Consider the following 18,069-nt stretch of genomic DNA (forward strand, 5'->3'; position numbering starts at 1 on the left):
AATTGGGCTTTTCTATTCTTCAGGCTTATGAATGGTTTGCACCTTGTGGTGAACCCCCTGTATTTGCTCTCGTGAAGTCTTCTTTTGATTGTAGACTTTGACAATGATACGCCCACCTCCTGGAGGTGTCCTTCACTTGTCTGGATGTCGTGAATGGGTTTTTCTTTACCATAGAGAGGATCCAGCGATCATCCACCACTGTTGTCTTCCGTGGATGTCCATGCCTTTTTATGTTGCTGAGCTCACCAGTGCATTCTTCTTTCCTCAGAATGTACCAAACTGTTGATTTGGCCACTCCTAATGTTGCTGCTATCTCTCAGATGGATTTGAAAAAAGCCATGAAACAGCTTTTGATTCAATTGTCCAATTGGTCCCTTGAAAAAGGGGTGATGGCTACTCTCAAGAGCTGTAATTCCTAAACCCTTCCTCCAGTTTGGATGTACATACCCTCAAATTAAACCTGACAGTGTGCATTTTCAGCCCATATCCATTATATAACTATAGCTTGAATATGTTTTGGTAAATACCTGAAAAAAACTAAAATTGTGCCTGTGTCCAAATACTGTATACAGTTGCAAGAAAAAGTATGTGAACCCCTTGGGATTACGTGGAGTTTTGCATGAATTGGGCATAAAATGTGCTCTGAACGTCATCTAAGTCACAACAATAAAAGAACACAGTCTGCTGAACATAATACTACACAAAAATTAGATGTTGCCATGGTTTAATTGCACATAACATGTAAACATTCACAGTGCAGGGAGGAAAAAGTATTTGACGCCCTAGCTTAATGACTTCTCCCAGAGCTAATTGGAGCCAGGAGTGAGCCAACCTTGACTCCAATCAGTGTGATGATATTGGATGTGTTGCTGACAGCTGTCCTGCCCTTAAAAAACACACACCTGTTTTGGGTTTACTGGTTTCAAGAAGCACTGTCTGATGTGAACCATGCCTTGCAGAAAAGAGCTCTCAGAAGACCTACGATCAAGAATTGTTGACTTGCATGAAGCTGGAAAGGGTTACAAAAGTATCTTCAAAAGCCTTGATGTTCATGTGTCCACGGTAAGACAGACTGTCTACAAATGGAGAAAGTTTAGCACTGTTGCTACTCTCCCTAGGCTTGGTCGTCCTGTAAAAATGACTGCAAGAGCACAGCGCAGAATGCTGCATGAGGTAAAGAAGAATCCCAGAGTGTCAGCTAAAGACCTACAGAAATCTCTGGCACATGCTAACATTTTTGTTGACACATCTACAATAAGGAAAACATTAAACAAGAATGGAGTACATGGGAGGACACCACGGAGGAAGCCATTGCTGGCCAAAAAGAATATTGCAGCACGTTTGAAGTTTGCAAAAGAGCACCTGGATGTTCCACAGCAATACTGGCAAAATATACTGTGGACAGATGAAACCAAGATTGAGTTGTTTGGGAAGAACACACAACACTATGTGTGGAGAAAAAAAGGCACAGCACACCAACATCAAAACCTCATCCCCACTGTAAAACATGGCGGAGGGAGCATCATGGTTTGGGGCTGCTTTGCTGCCTCAGGGCCTGGACGGATTGTTGTCATTGATGGGAAAATGAATTCCAGAGTTGATCAAGACATTTTGCAGGAAAACGTACGACCATCTGTCCGCCAACTGAAGCTCCGCAGAGGATAGGTGATGCAACAGGACAATGACCCAAAGCATACAAGTAATTCAACAAAACAATGGCTGCAACAGCACAGAATACGCCTTCTGGAGTGGTCCAGTCAGAGTCCTGACCTCAACCCCATTGAAATGCTGTGGCATGACCTTAAGAGAGCGATTCACACCAGACATCCAAAGAATATTGCTACACTGAAACAGTTTTGTGAAGAGGAGTGGTCCAAAATGACTCCAGATCGTTGTGCAGGTCTGATCTGCAACTACAGGAAATGTTTGGTTGAAGTTATTGCTGCCAAAGGAGGGTCAACCAGTTATTAAGTCCAAAGGTTCACATACTTTTTCCTCCCTGCACTGTGAATGTTTACATGTTATGTGCAATTAAACCATGGCAACATCTAATGTTTGTGTAGTATTATGTTCAGCAGACTGTGTTCTTCTATTGTTGTGACTTAGATGACGTTCAGAGCACATTTTGTGCCCAAATCATGCAAAACTCCACGTAATCCCAAGGGGTTCACATACTTTTTCTTGCAACTGTATATGGACCTAACTGTATATAATTGTAATGACCACATGTAGTGTCATATGCTGGGTGATGATGATGGACCTGGGTGCACTTATGTCTTCCCTGCAGTGAATTATTCTAATCATATGACTGTGTATAATGTCATGTGCAGGGAAATGACATTAGGTGTACTTCTGCACTCCCTGCAGTGAATCATTGATATAGTATTGTAATGACCACATGTAGTGCCATATGCTGGGTGATGATGATGGCACTAGGTGCACTTCTGCCCTCCGTGCAGTGAATATAATTATAATGAAGCCATGTAGTGTGCAGCAGTAATTTAACTGGTAAGTATGTGCAGGGCGATGATGATAGTACTAGGTGCACTTCTGCCCTCCCTACAGTGAATTATTATACTTAGAATGACAGCATGTAGTGTCATATGCAGGGGGATGATAATGGCCCTATGTGCATTTCTGCCCTCCCTTCAGTGAATTATTCTAATCATATGGCTGCATGTAGTGTCATATGATGGGTGACGGTGATGGCCCTAGGTGCATTGAGAAAATTGAGCTCTGTCATTTCAAAACCATTGTTTCTAATTTTTAGGGACTCTTTAATGACTGGCATAGTACCACTGGATTGGCAGAAGGCCAATGTGGTGCCAATATTTCAAAAGGGGTCGAAATCTTTACCAAGTAATTATAGACCTGTTAGTTTAACTTCTATAGTTGGGTAGATACTGGAGAGTTTAATAAAAGATCACATAGATGAGTTCTTGCGTGAAAAAAAATATTTTAAGCAACAGACAGCATGGATTCATGAAAGACAGAAGTTGTCAAACAAATCTGATTTCTTTTTATGAGGAGGTGAGCAAAACCTTGGACAGGGGTGGTGGTGGACGTGGTATACTTGGACAGAGGGGTGGCGGTGGCCGTGGTATACTTGGACAGAGGGGTGGCGGTGGCCGTGGTATACTTGGACAGAGGGGTGGCAGTAGATGTGGTATACTTGGACAGAGGGGTGGCAGTGGACATGGTATACTTGGACAGAGGGGTGGCGGTGGCCGTGGTATACTTGGACAGAGGGGTGGCAGTAGATGTGGTATACTTGGACAGAGGGGTGGCAGTGGACATGGTATACTTGGACAGAGAGGTGGTGGTGGACGTGGTATACTTGGACAGAGGGGTGGCAGTGGACGCAGTGGTGTATTTTGGTTTTGTGCTGCCCTAGGCAACACTAACATCTGCGCCCCCCCCCCCCCATCTAAATTAAGAGCAAAATATAGATAAAGAGGGAGAGAAAGTAAAAGGGAAGGATAAAAAAAGAGATAAAGAGGGAGAGAAAGATAAAAAGGGAGGGAGTGGAAGAGATCAAGAGACAGAGATAGAAAGAGAGTGAAAGAGATAAAGAGGAGAGAGAGAGAGAGAGAGGGGGGGGGGGGGGAGAGGGAGAGAGAGGGAGGGGGGATAAAGATACAGAGAGAGAAAGAGGGAGGGAAAGAGAGAAATAGAAATAGAGAGAGAAAGATAAAGAGGAGGGGAGAAAAAGAGAGATAGGAGAGAAAGAATGAAAAGAGGGAAAGATAGAAAGAGATAAAGAGTGAGTTGATAAAGAGAGAGGGAGAGAAAGAGAGATCAAGAGAGAGACATAGAAAGATAGAGGGAGAGAGATATAAAGAGAAAGAAAAAGGGTGAGAGAAAAAGAGGGAGAGTGAGAAAGAGATACAAAGGCAGAGAGAGAGATAAAGAGGGAGAAAGATAGAAAATAGAGGGCAAGAGAGAAAAAGATAAAGAGAGAAAGAGGGATGGAGAGAAAAAGAGATATAGAGATAGATAAAAAGGGAGAAAAGGAGATCAAGAGAAAGAGGGAGAGAAAGATAAATAGGAAGGGAGAGAGGAAAAGAAAGAGAGAGAGACTAGCCTGATCAGATAGGATTCCCAGTGCAGCTGGTACTTGTAGTCCTCCAGGCTGTATAGATCTGCTCACTATAACAGTATATAACAGCAGTAGATGCAATATGCATATAGTACAATTACAGATCTAAGACTCCATGGCCAGAGCAGACAGGATCCTGGGTACAGCTGGTACTAATAGTCCTCCCTGGCTGTGATCTCCCCTGACTCCATGGAGCAGCAGATCCCATCCTTCCATCCTCCTCCTTGCTGTGCTGTCTCCTGCTGAGGTGTCTGCCTCTTTCTGCTCATACTCCTCCCATCCCCTCCGTACACACAACACTGACACCCAGCACCTGTCATAGCTGCAGCCAGCCGACACCTCTCTCTGCTGCTGCGGATCTCTCACCTGTCACCCGGCTCAGCCCAGGAGCAAACCTTCTCTGACACCAAGCGCTGCTCTGATCTGGAGTGTAGCAGCCAGTGAGTGAGCTCATGCAGTGCCGGCACTCACCTGGTCCCCATCCTCGGTCACCTGCCAGCTGCCTCGTGTGTCCCTTCTTCCGGGGGGCGGCGCCGCCCCCCTGAAAAATGCCACCCTAGGCAAATGCCTTGTTTGCCTCACGGTGGATACGCCCCTGAGTGGACGTGGTATACTTGGACAGAGGGATGGCGGTGGACATGGTATACTTGGACAGAGGGGTGACTGTGGACGTGGTATACTTGGACAGAGGGGTGGCGGTGGACGTGGTATACTTGGACAGAGGGGTGGCGGTGGACGTGGTATACTTGGACAGAGGGGTGGCGGTGGACGTGGTATACTTGGACAGAGGGGTGGCGGTGGACGTGGTATACTTGGACAGAGGGGTGGCGGTGGATGTGGTATACTTGGACAGAGGGGTGGCTGTGGACGTGGTATACATAACAGAGGGGTGGCGGTAGACGTGATATACTTGGACACAGGGGTGGCGGTGGACGTGGTATACTTGGACAGAGAGGTGGCTGTGGACGTGGTATACTTGGACAGAGGGGTGGCGGTAGATTTGGTATACTTGGACAGAGAGGTGGCTGTGAACGTGGTATACTTGGAGGGGTGGCGGTGGACGCTGTATACTTGGATTTTGCAAAAGCGTTTGACACAGTTCCCCACACACGGCTGTGTAAGGTAAAGTCTACAGGAAAAATCTGTATGTAAATGTATAGAAAACCGGCTAAAAGATCGTATTCAGAGAGTAGTGGTTAATCATTCATACTCTGAATGGTCTAGGGTTGTCAGTGGTGTACCCCAAGGTTCAGTGTAGGGACCCTTACTTTTTAATATATTTATAAACAATATAGGGTCTGGGATTATAAATCCCATTTCAGTCTTTGCAGATGACACCAAGCTGTGCAGTGGAATAACGTCCTTACAGGATGTCTCCAACTTACAAGCCGACCTCAATGCTCTGTGTAATTGGGCAACTATGTGGCAAATGAGGTTTAATGTTGATAAATGTAAGGTTCTGCACTTCGGGGCTAAGAATATGCATACATCATACATACTGGGGGGGTACAACTGGGGGAATCAATGGTGGAGAAGGATCTGGGGGTTCTGGTAGATCACAAGCTTAATAATGGCATGCAATGCCAAGCTGCAGTTTCTAAAGCGAGCAAAATCCTCTCTTGTATTAGGAAAGGTATAGACTTCAGCGAGAGATATCATATTACAAATCATTAGTAAGACCTCATCTGGAATATGCAGTTCAGTTTGGGGCACCAATGCACAAAAAGAACATTGGGGAACTGGAGAAAGTATAGAGAAGGGCAACCAAACTGATAAGAGGCATGGAGGAGCTCAGCTATGAGGAAAGATTAGAGGAACTGAATTTATTCTCTCTTGAGAAGAGGATATTAAGGGGGGATATGATCTCCATGTATAATACATAAGGGGGGATATGATCAACATGTATAAATACATCAGTGGTTCATATAGTGAACCCGGTGTAGAGTTATTCACCCTGAGGTCATCACAGGGGACAAGGGGGCACTCTTTACATCTGGAGGAAAAGAAATTTAATCTCCAAACATGGAAAAGTTTCTTCACAGTGAGAGCTGTGAAAATGTGGAATAGACTCCCTCAAGAGTTGGTTCTGGCCAGCTCAGTGGATTGCTTCAAAAAAGTCCTGGATTCTTTCTTAGTTACACAGAATATAACTACCTTAGATTGTACACCCCTTGAGGGTTAGGGACTGATGTGAATGTACAATATATATGTAAAGCGCTGCGTAAATTGATGGCGCTATATAAGAACCTGAAATAAATAAATATAACTGGATACTAACATTTATAGGTAAAGTTGATCCAGGGAATATCAGATTGCCTCTCGGGGGATCAGGAAGGAATTTTTTTCCCAGTATGAGCAAATTGGATCATGCTTTGTTGGGTGTTTTTTGCTTTCCTCTGGATCAACTGTGGGTAGAGGATTATAACTTTTTTTTCTTTAATGGTTGAACTGAATGGACTTTTGTCTTTTTTCAGCCAGACTAACTACTGTATGTGCACTTCTGCCCTCCCATCAGTGAATTATTCTAATCATATGGCTGCATGTAGTGTCACGTGCAGGGCGATGATAATGGCCCTAGGTGCACTTCTGCACTCCCTACAGTGAATTATTATACTTAGAATGACAGTTTGTAGTGTCATGCGCTGGGTGATGGCCCTAGGTGCACTTCTGCCCTCCCATCAGTGAATTATTCTTATCATATGGCTGCATGTAGTGTCATATGCTGGTTGATGTTGATGGCTCTAGGTGCACTTCTGCCCTCCCTACAGTGAATTATTATACTTAGAATGACAGCCTGTAGTGTCACGTGCAGGGGGGTGATAATGGCACTAGGTGCACTTCTGCACTCCCTACAGTGAATTATTATACTTAGAATGACAGTTTGTAGTGTCATGCGCTGGGTGATGGCCCTAGGTGCACTTCTGCCCTCCCATCAGTGAATGATTCTAATCATATGGCTGCATGTAGTGTCATGTGCAGGGGGGTGATAATGGCCCTAGGTGCACTTCTGCCCTCCCATCAGTGAATTATTCTAATAATATGGCTGCATGTAGTGTCATATGCTGGTTGATGTTGATGGCTCTAGGTGCACTTTTGCCCTCCCTACAGTGAATTATTATACTTAGAATGACAGCCTGTAGTGTCACGTGCAGGGGGGTGATAATGGCCCTAGGTGCACTTCTGCCCTCCGTGCAGTGATTATAATGAGTCCAAGGAGTGTGCGGTAATGAATTTGCCGGGTCACTTCAGCCCTCCGTGCAGTGAAGGGATGGTATTCTCTGCCTGCCTGCAGTGTCATGTGACATCTGGGTCCCCGGGCTCCACCTGCAGAGTCATGCTGGTCCCTTGTCATTGCCCATGGCCTGGAATAAAGCAGCAATGATAGGTGTGTGGGGGGGGGGGGGTGATGGTTCCTCCCAGGCATCACATGGAGGGCCCCGGCATCCAATGTGGTCGGTGCTAGGGCCCGGGAAGCTCCGCGCTGGCTCGGTGTACCGGCTTGGCCGCCGTATAAATAGCGGTGTATCATGCAGAGCACATTCTTTGCCGCTTCCCGGCCGCTGTGCGCTCACTGTCCCCAGCCATCCATCCATCCCTCCCTCCCAGCGGCGGCTCTCCATCCATCCATCCGACCCCCCCTGTGCAGCCTCTGCACCCCTCCGCACCCCCCATCTGCATGCATTTTCTGCCTCCAAAGATGGTTTGTGAGACGGGAATCCTGGCAGACGATCCCAGCTCCATAGCGGCGCCCCAGAAGGACCCCCTGATGGTGGCCCCGGGACAGGTGTGGCCCCCATTGCCCGGCAGCAGCACCTCCTCTCTGGCGCCCCCTGGCTCCGGGGCAGAGGAGGGCATGAAGGAGCAGCTGTATATTCGTGAATTCCAAGCCTCAGAGCAGGAGGTGGCCAGGAGAATATTCTATGAAGGGATTAAGGAAAGGATCCCCAGCTCGGCCTTCAGGGGGTTAAAGTACCAGCCGGTGCTCCAGTGCGTCTATGCGGTGCTCACAAGTAAGTAAGACATGCCAAGGATGGCCATGATGGCTCTGATGATGCTGACCCATCCATCCATCCATTCATTGCACCTCTGCAGACTGCAGTACAGGCCTCCCCATCCCCTCCTCTGTGCCATGGCAGGATGGCATGTCTGATTTAGGGAGGATGGGTGTCACCAGGTGTCACCCAGGGAAGGGTACCCCGCCAGCACTGTCTGCTCACTTTGCTGGGTCACATGCTCACCCACTGTCACCGGATGCCACCGGCATCCAATCACCAGCCCCCTGACTCAGGTTCACTGGAGGACTGCATTAGTGTGGTCACCCACTGCAGTCTTTTCCATCTCACCATCACAGGGGTGCAGGAAGAGTTGGGGAAAATGGTCATCTTGATAATAAAAAAAACAGAAGAATGGTGGGATTGCTCCATTCACCTCCAGATGTTTGATCACGAGTTGGACAGTTGAATCAATCAGATCTGTGAAAGTTATCCAACTCCCTCAAATTAGCTTTACCAGTCCTAATTGCTTCCACAGACATAGAGATCAACCAAAGAGTTGTATCGCAGTTGCTTCAGTAGACCTTGAGATTCCTATACAATCCAACCAAAGAGTTGTATCTCAATCACATCCCTAGACATTAGGATTCCTATACAATCCAACCAAAGAATCGTATCTCTGTCTCTTCCACAGACATTGAGATTCCTATACAACCCAACCAAAGAATCGTATCTCTGTCTCTTCCATAGACATTGAGATTCCTATACAATCCAACCAAAGAGTTGTATCTCTTTTCCCTAGACATTGAGATTTCTATACAATCCAACCAGAGTTGTATCTCTTTCTCTTCCACAGACATTGAGATTTCTATACAATCCAACCAAAGGGTTGTATCTCAATCTCTTCTACAAACATTGACATTTCTATACAATCCAACCAAAGAGTTGTATCTCTGTCTCTTCCATAGAAATTGAGATTTCTATACAATCCAACCAGAGTTGTATCTAAATCTCTTCCACAGACATTGAGATTTCTATACAATCCAACCAAAGAGTTGTATCTCTATCTCTTCCACAGACATTGAGATTTCTATATAATCCAACCAAAGAGTTGTATCTTTGTCTCTTCCGCAGACATTGAGATTTCTATATAATCCAACCAAAGAGTTGTAGCTCAATCTCTTTCATAGACACTGAGATTTCTGTACAATCAAGCCAAAGAGTTGTATCTCAATTGGTTCCATAGACATTAGGATGCCTGTACAATCCAATCGAAGGGTTGGATCTTCATTGCTTCCATAGACATTGAGAGTTCAGTACAACCCAGTCAAAGAGTTTTATCTCTATCTCTTCCATAGTCATTGAGATTTCGGCACAATTCAACCAAAGAGTTGTGTCTTAATTGCATCTATAGACATTAAGATGACAGTACAATTCAGCCAAAGGGTTGCATTTTAATTGTTTCCATAGAATTGACTTTTCTGTACTATCCATCCAAAGACTTGTAATCCTAGTCGCTTCCATAGACTTTGAGACCTCTGTACAATCTGACTTATGGGGTTGTATCTTAATTGCTTTCATAGACATTAAGATGTCTATACAATCTGACTGAAATTGTACAACCTGATTGCAGTATGTGTATCAGGCATACAACCCAACTTTTCAGCCTATGTGTAGCAGGATCTGGCACACTGAGCAAAGTGCAGTAATCCTCGGGAGCTAATTACTTATTACAGACATTTATACAGTGCAGACAATTTGCGCAGCACTTTGCATGTTGTGCATTCACATACTGTTCTATGAATCCCTGCCCTCAAGAGCTTACAATCGAAGGTCCTACATCACATACATACATGGGCGGACTGACAACTCATGGGGCCCCTGGGCAATAGGGGATCATGGGGCCCCTGTGTGCTTGCCCAAACTCAAAAAAGCCTATGAAAAAGGTACCAGGGGCAGCTCATGGACCCCCTACTGACCCCGGGCCCTCGGGTAGTGCCCGAGTTTCCAAATGGTCAGTCCGCCCCTGCATACATACTAGGGTCATTGTAGCCAGAAGTCAGTCAAGCTCCCAGCATGTTTCTGGAGTGTGGGAGGAAGCTGGAGTACCCAGCAGAAACCCAAGCAAGCACAGGGAGAACATGCAAACTCCATGCAGATAGTGTCTTGGCCCAGATATTAGGATGACTCCCCCTGCACTGTGCTAAAGTGAAACGCAAGGATGCTGCAAGTGATGTGAAATGACCATCCTTGCTCTCTGCATGACCGTGTGAAGGGGGTGTGTGTGTCAGACTTCAGCTGCTATGCAGAACTGTCGCTGCACTGATCGAAATAGCAGAACCTCCGAATCATTTGTATCTTTTAATCGGTTTAATGCGTCCTGAATACGGAGAATGAGCAGTAGGGTATCAGATTGCCTGAGCGTGGGTAGGAACCAGTTAGATCCAGTCTGGCCTCACTTTCAGGGCTGCTGCAGTGGGGCGTCCCATTGGGTTAGCTGGAAAGTTGTGCTGGGTTAGTCACGCTCGGAGTGATTGTAGCCGTATCAGTGCACTTGCAACAAAAGAACGGAGTTCTGTCCATGGTCATTTCTTTTATGCCAGCAGCTACATTTTCAGGACAAGCTTTAATGGTGTTCACTGGTAATCGCATTCCAACCCCCCTCAGAAAAAAAAAAAAAGCTTGTCCTGAAAATGTAACAATTAGGGCAAATAAATAAAAGTATAATGGAGAGTACGCAGGGATAGGGCTCATTTACACCATATGGAATTGAATGCATTTTTAAACAGCATGAACGCATATGCAAGAAAAATGAATGTATTTGGATGAGCCTAGTTTACACCATTGCAGTTCTTTCACATGCACTTAAAAAAAAAAAAGTAGAGCATGCTGCATTTTTTTATTTTTTCACACCGGAATGCACTGCATATGGAATGCAGTTAAAAAAAATGCATGTAGAAGCACACAGGGAACACGGGTTGCAGTATAAATGTAAATCTTGATCATACAATACTAGCAGTAGCGCAGTTGGGAAGCTCCAGCCGTGCAGGGTTAAGCTGGGGTACCTCCGCTGGTGCAGTACTGGATCACACCTATCCCTCTGATAGAAGAGACAATGCTGCAGTACGGCTCTACTGGAAGGAGGTCCTCTATATATCACATCTCTGGTGTAGCCTGGGTTCACACTGACGTGGTTCTGAAGTCGCACCGGTTTCTGTGAGAATTCTCTCTCCGCATCACAATTGCACCCCATTCATGCGAACCGCTGCGGGTGTGTATGTTAACAACACCCCAAAATTGGTGCGGTGTGCAGAGTCTGATTACATGGGTGTGAATACGCATGCTATCCAATTCTAGTGTGGACGAAAAAAAAAGGGTCCTGCACCTTTTTCATGCGGATGGGGTGCGATTTGAGCCATACAAAATGTATGTATGCTCAAATCGCACCGCACATAATTTGCTTGGGATTTGCACAAGAATGCCGTGTGATTCCTGTGCGAATCACATGCGATATGCCGCAACGCAGATGTGTGAACCCAGGCTAAACGTTGATCCGCATGTGAAATGGTTAGAAATGGTTGTTTTTTTATGTGAATGCTTTTATGTGGATGTATCAATATTCTGGTGATGGGGCTTAACGCTTTAACTTTAACAAACTCATTTTTTTTGTCCAATATATTTATTTTGTTTTCAAAAATAGAAAACATTGATACAGTTTGCAGATAATAGAAGTAGATGTTACATCAGATGATACAATCAGATTGTAACTGGATACTATAGGTAAAGTCGATCCAGGGAATATCTGATTGCCTCTCAGGGGATCAGGAAGGATTTTTTCCCTACAGGAGTAAATTGGATCGTGCTTTGCTGTTTTTTTTTTTGCCTTCCTCTGGATCAACTGTGGGTATAGGATTATAACTTTTTTTTTTTTTAATGGTTGAACTGGATGGACTTTTGTCTTTTTTCAGCCAGACTAACTATGTAACTAAGATTACAAAGTGGTCAGTAATTAATTATTAAAGGAAAAAAAAAACTACCATAGATGGCACAGAAAGCCATTATGTGTAGTTCAAGAGCCTGCCTGGCTGGATTCAAATTGATTGACTATATTAGTTAGGTCCTCGTATTACATCGTTGTCTAAAGTTGATTGTACAAAGAATGTATGGCCAGATCATAATGTGTATGATGGCTCTAAGGCTTACCACACGTTATACAAACTCCTTTGACTGTGTAGTACAAGGGCCTGTCTGATCAAATACAGATTGGATAGTTGAGGCCCTTGTATTACATAGATTTGGTCATTGTAAAGTTGATTGTACAAAGATTGTATGGTCAGATTCTCCTTTAGATCTGGAATTTGGTTGGATACAGATTGATTGGATAGTTTAGGTAGGTCCTCGCATTACATAGTTTTTTGTTTTGGTAAACCTCTGGGTCACCTTACACATTACAATCTGATTATACAATCTTTGTACAGTCAACATTAGATTTACCAAAATTATGGAATATGAGGACCTACCTAATCTATCCAATCAAATTATACCCAGCTAGGCACACCCTTGCACTATGTAGTTGTTGGAAGATCTCAAGGAGATCGTATAAACAGATTGTGACCGGTGTGCTGAGATTAAAGCGGAGTTCCACCCAAAAGTGGAAGCTTCACTTGTTTGGCTCCTCCCCCCCTCCACTACCATATTTGGCACCTTTTGGGGGGAGCGGGTACCTGGTTTTGACAGGTACCCGCTCCCACGTCCGGCTCAGTTCGCCGCGGTGAAGGGAGCCGGAAGTTCAGCCCCCTCCTTCCTCCCGCAGTCTCCTGGGAACTTTCACAGGTCGCAGAAGACTGCCGGACCAATCAGGAGGTGCAGCGCAACTCGTGCATGCGCAGTGGTCACCAGGCTGTGAAGCTGCAAGCTGTCACAGCCTGGTGCCCACAGTTGAGATGCCGGTGCCATGGAGGAGAGAAGGGGGGAAAGGATGGTGCGGGTGAGCACACCTCTGGACCCTGGAACAGGAAAGTGTGTGATTATTAGAAGTCAGCAGCTAAAGTTTTTGTTTCTGCTGACTTTTAATGAACACAAAAACGTCTGGAACTCCGCTTTAAGGCTCACCATGAATGTTGCAATCTAACCATAAAATCTCTGTACAATCAACTTTAAATCTACCAAAACTATGTAATATGAGGACCTTCCTACAGTATCCAATCAATCTGCTTTCAATCTGATGTGCCTTTGCACTACATACTTGTTGATAGGTAAGGAGATTGTACAATCGGATTGCGACGTGTGTGGTGAGCTTTAAGGTGATCATACAAAGATTGCACAGCCAGGTTGTAGCATGTATGGTGAGCTTTAAGGTGATCATACAAAGATTGCACAGCCAGGTTGTACCTGTGCACCTCCTCCCCGCATCCATCCCCCCTCTCTCGGTTGCACTTCTGAACGCCCGTTCGGTTTGCAACAAACTAACTGCCATCCATGACCTCTTTATCTCAAGCTCCCTCAACCTCCTAGCCATCACCGAAACCTGGGTACAGGCCACTGACTCTACCTCCCCTGCGGCACTCTCCCATGGAGGTCTCGTCTGGTCCCATTCACCTAGACTGAGCGGTCACAAAGGTGGTGGTGTCGGCCTGCTCCTATCACCGCTGAGCACCTTCCAGGTCCTCCCTAACCCCCCCTCCCTAACCTTCTCCTCCTTTGAGGCTCACTGCATCCGGCTCTTCTCACCCACCCCCCTTAGGATCGCAGTGATCTACAGGCCCCCCGGATCCATAGCCCGCTTCCTGGATGACTTTGCCGCCTGGCTTCCCTTCTTCCTCTCCTCTGAGCTACCGACCATCATCCTCGGAGACTTCAACATCCCCATCAACGACAACACCCCAGCTACCTCCCAACTCCTCCACCTAACCTCCTCCTTCGCGCTCACACAATACACTCAATCCTCCACCCACATCAATGGGAACACCCTGGACCTCGTCTTCTCCAACCTCTGTACCCTTAACCACTTCACTAACACCCCCTTCCCTCTCTCCGACCACCACCTCCTCACGTTCTCCATCTCCCCTTCCCCTAACTCCCCCCCCCAGTGCGCCAAACCATCACCAGCTGCAATCTCCGCAACCTGCACCCGGCCCCCCTCCACTCGGCTGCCGACCACTTACACGACAGCATCCTTCCACTGTCATGTCCTGACCTAGCCACCACCGCGTACAATGACTCACTATCAGCTACCCTAGACTCTCTGGCACCCCTAACCACACGCAACATCAAACCCAGACCTCTCCAACCATGGCAGAACGACCATACTAAATGCCTCAAACGTCGCAGTCGTGCGCTGGAGAGACTATGGCGCAAAACCAGGTCCCCTCATGCATTCTCCCTCTACAAATCTGCCTTCCTCACCTACACCTTCTCCCTCCACGCCGCCAAGCAGGCCTACTTCGTTGACCTGATCAACACCCTCTCCACCTGCCCTCGCCGACTCTTCTCCACCTTCAACTCCCTGCTCTCTCCCCCCCCTCCTCCACTCAGTACCTCACTTACCGCCCACGAGATTGCCACTCATCTCCATAACAAGATTGACGCAATCCGCAAGGACATAGTCAACTTGCAATCTACCTCCCCATCTAGCCTCCCCCCTTCCATAACCCCCTCATCTCTCCCCTCCTCTGACCTCGCAACGGCTCCGCCCCCCACCACACCCAAGGCCCTGCCTACCGTAACCCCCCATCACTGCACTCCTTCAGCCCTACTACCACTGAGGAAGTCACCAGAGTCTTCTCAGAAGCCCGCCTCACTACCTGCCCCCTGGACCCTATCCCCTCTCAACTCCTCTGGTCACCCCCCCCCCTTCCCTCATCCGCTCCCTTACCCACATCTTCAATCTCTCCCTCTCTACTGGCATCTTCCCCTCCCCCCTAAAACATGCACACATCACCCCCATACTCAAAAAGCCCTCCCTTGACCCCACTGACCTCAACAACCTCAGACCCATCTCCCTGCTGCCACTCACTTCCAAGCTCCTTGAGCGCTTGGTCTACGATCGCTTAAGCGCCCACCTAACTGACAGCAACCTCCTTGACCCACTACAGTCCGGCTTCCGTCCCCTACACTCCACCGAAACTGCCCTCCTCAAAATCACCAACGATCTATTAACCGCCAAAGCCAAAGGCGACTACTCTGTCCTCCTTCTCCTAGACCTCTCCGCAGCCTTTGACACAGTTGACCACCCCCTCCTCCTTAACAAACTACTCTCCCTTGGCATCAGAGACACCGCTCTCTCCTGGTTCTCGTCCTATCTATCCCAACGCTCCTTCAGCGTTTCCTACAACGGTGCCACCTCCTCTTCCCTCCCCCTCTCTGTTGGGGTCCCCCAGGGCTCTGTCCTTGGACCCCTTCTCTTCTCCATCTACACCTCCTCCCTTGGCAAACTCATACACTCCCACGGCTTCAATTACCACCTCTACGCTGATGATACTCAAATCTACCTATCCACCCCTCACCTCACCCCCACATTCTCCGCCCGCATCACTCACCTCCTACACGACATCTCTGACTGGATGTCGCTCCATTTCCTCAAACTCAACCTCTCCAAAACCGAGCTTCTCGTCTTTCCCCCTTCCCGCGCCCCCCCCCCCCATCCTTTCCATCACTACCAACAACACCACCATCAATCCCGCCCAGCAAGCCAAGGTCCTTGGCGTCATTCTGGACTCAAACCTTTCCTTTCAACCTCATGTCAAATCACTTACAAACACATGCAGGCTCCACCTCCGGAACATCGCCAAGACTGTAAGCTCGAAAGAGTAGGGCCCTCTTACCTCTTGTGTACTGTTTGATGTTACTGTACTGTTTCGTGTATTGTCCCCCCCTCTATTGTACAGCGCTGAGCAAACCCTTTGGCGCTATATAAACTCGATAAATAAATAAATAAATGTATGGTGAGCTTTAAGCACATTTGTTTGAGTACCTGCTGCAAACACTCGGCAGCCATCTGCTGCAAGCACTCAGTTCTGAATGGATAAATCAGCGTTTCTATGCTACGGATGACTGCACTTTCCCCTTATATTTGCACCACTGCTAAGTTCAGAGATTCTCAGGGACTGCAGTGGGGGGATCAGGGATGGGCAAGGCTGTCTGGTGCCTGTCGGCTGCAAATTCCATGCCAGACAGTCAAATTGCGGATTGGGTAACCTAGTGCCCTCTAACACGTGTGGCATGCTGGGAATTAGAGGTTTCGCCAGTACTGGAGGGCACCAGGAGGGCCTTGATTGGTTGTGGTCCTTCAGTGCTTCTCTGATGGTTGGTTGGCTGTAGACTCTCAGGCCTATGTAATAGAGTGTGAAGTGCAGTTAAAGTGCCATTGCTGGCATTGACCAATCACATTTCAGCGTAGTGCATTGCCACCGGTTTTCTGGTTATCACATCCTCACTGCCCTTTGCATTGCTGTACTGAATAAACCCGGATGAGCTCAGGGATATGGAAAGGTGGTGCCGGGGGAGGGGGGGGGTGCCTGGAAGTTTCTCGTAGTCAGAAGGACTTCATAGCGTTGGCTTAGCATCTCGCCACTTTCCTGCTGTCCTTTCTTGCTTTGTCCCAGCCTCTTCATGTAGGACAATGGTTGCTGAGAGTACGAAGGACACACCGGCATGTTCTGCTGTGGCCAGGAGGGTACCTTGCAGTATACTGCGGTGTAATCAAGGTTTCCCCCTCCAATGCAGCAGTCAGGAAATCCAGTTATCTGGGCGTGATAATGTGCAGCAGATGCAGTCCTCAGCCTGAGCAATGTGATAGCGAAGCAGCACGGAGCGTCGAGCCTGCGAGCCTCATCGCCTGAAACAGTTACCTAGTTACAGAATGGAATGTAGGCCAATGAGACCACAAGTCTGCCGGGGCCTCGCCCCTTGTCCCCACCCTTAGTGCTGTCATACAATGCAGATGCATCCTTCGCACCTCCGCAGATGGGGCATGCGGGACCCCATCGATTCGAGGAATTAAGCACTACTCTTGCCCTTCCTGGGTAATGACAGATCGTCCTTCCTTGGAGCGAAAACATGGCTTTAGAAACTTCTATATGATAGTGCTTGTATGAGCAAAAAGTCTTCAACACAGGCATGGCAGCTAACATGTTGACTTGGTAAAGTGCGGTCATCCTTGGCAGCCAATCAGATTTTAGTTTACTGGTAAATCTGTCAAATGTTTTGTTGTTTTGGGATAAAGCACTTTGCATATTGATGAGCGAATTCAGATGCATGCTTCATAGTCTAGAGGAGTTTATGCTAAAGAAAAATGTTGCCCATTGAAGGCTTATAGCAAAGGCCTACAATATTCGATTCTAGGCTGCTGACTCAAGGAATTTTGCAGCCTATCACATATTTCAGAATATGCCCCCCCCGCCCCTTTTTTTTTTTTGGCCATTCAAAAGTGACACTTTCAGTTATGGGCAAATGCCAGCAGTTTGAATCCACTACATTTGTTTTCAGCTACAGGAGCCCGGCACGGGTAGCGTCCGGCCACAGGAGCCCGGCACGGGTAGCGTCCGGCCACAGGAGCCCGGCACGGGTAGCGTCCGGCCACAGGAGCCCGGCAGGGGTAGCGTCCGGCCACAGGAGCCCGGCAGGGGTAGCGTCCGGCCACAGGAGCCCGGCAGGGGTAGCGTCCGGCCACAGGAGCCCGGCAGGGGTAGCGTCCGGCCACAGGAGCCCGGCAGGGGTAGCGTCCGGCCACAAGAGCCCGGCAGGGGTAGCGTCCGGCCACAGGAGCCCGGCAGGGGTAGCGTCCGGCCACAGGAGCCCGGCAGGGGTAGCGTCCGGCCACAGGAGCCCGGCAGGGGTAGCGTCCGGCCACAGGAGCCCGGCAGGGGTAGCGTCCGGCCACAGGAGCCCGGCAGGGGTAGCGTCCGGCCACAGGAGCCCGGCAGGGGTAGCGTCCGGCCACAGGAGCCCGGCAGGGGTAGCGTCCGGCCACAGGAGCCC

General features: G+C 47.8%; 1 protein-coding gene across 2 annotated transcripts in view; it reads left to right on the plus strand.

Annotated features, from left to right (window-relative positions):
• Positions 1 to 7,494: 7,494 nt before the first annotated feature.
• Positions 7,495 to 18,069, plus strand: part of ASPNAT (aspartate N-acetyltransferase) — a 70,967-nt gene continuing 60,392 nt past the window's right edge. For both annotated transcript variants that reach the window (XM_089691522.1, XM_089691523.1), the window contains exon 1: positions 7,495 to 8,109. In XM_089691522.1, coding sequence (XP_089547648.1) covers positions 7,776 to 8,109 — 334 coding nt within the window. In that variant the 5' untranslated portion in view covers positions 7,495 to 7,775. The remainder of the gene's footprint in view (positions 8,110 to 18,069) is intronic.

Source organism: Staurois parvus, unplaced genomic scaffold (genome assembly GCF_062004578.1).
Source record: "Staurois parvus isolate SC_StPar_1 unplaced genomic scaffold, SC_StPar_1.0 ptg000564l, whole genome shotgun sequence".
NCBI classification, from domain to species: Eukaryota; Metazoa; Chordata; class Amphibia; order Anura; family Ranidae; genus Staurois; species Staurois parvus.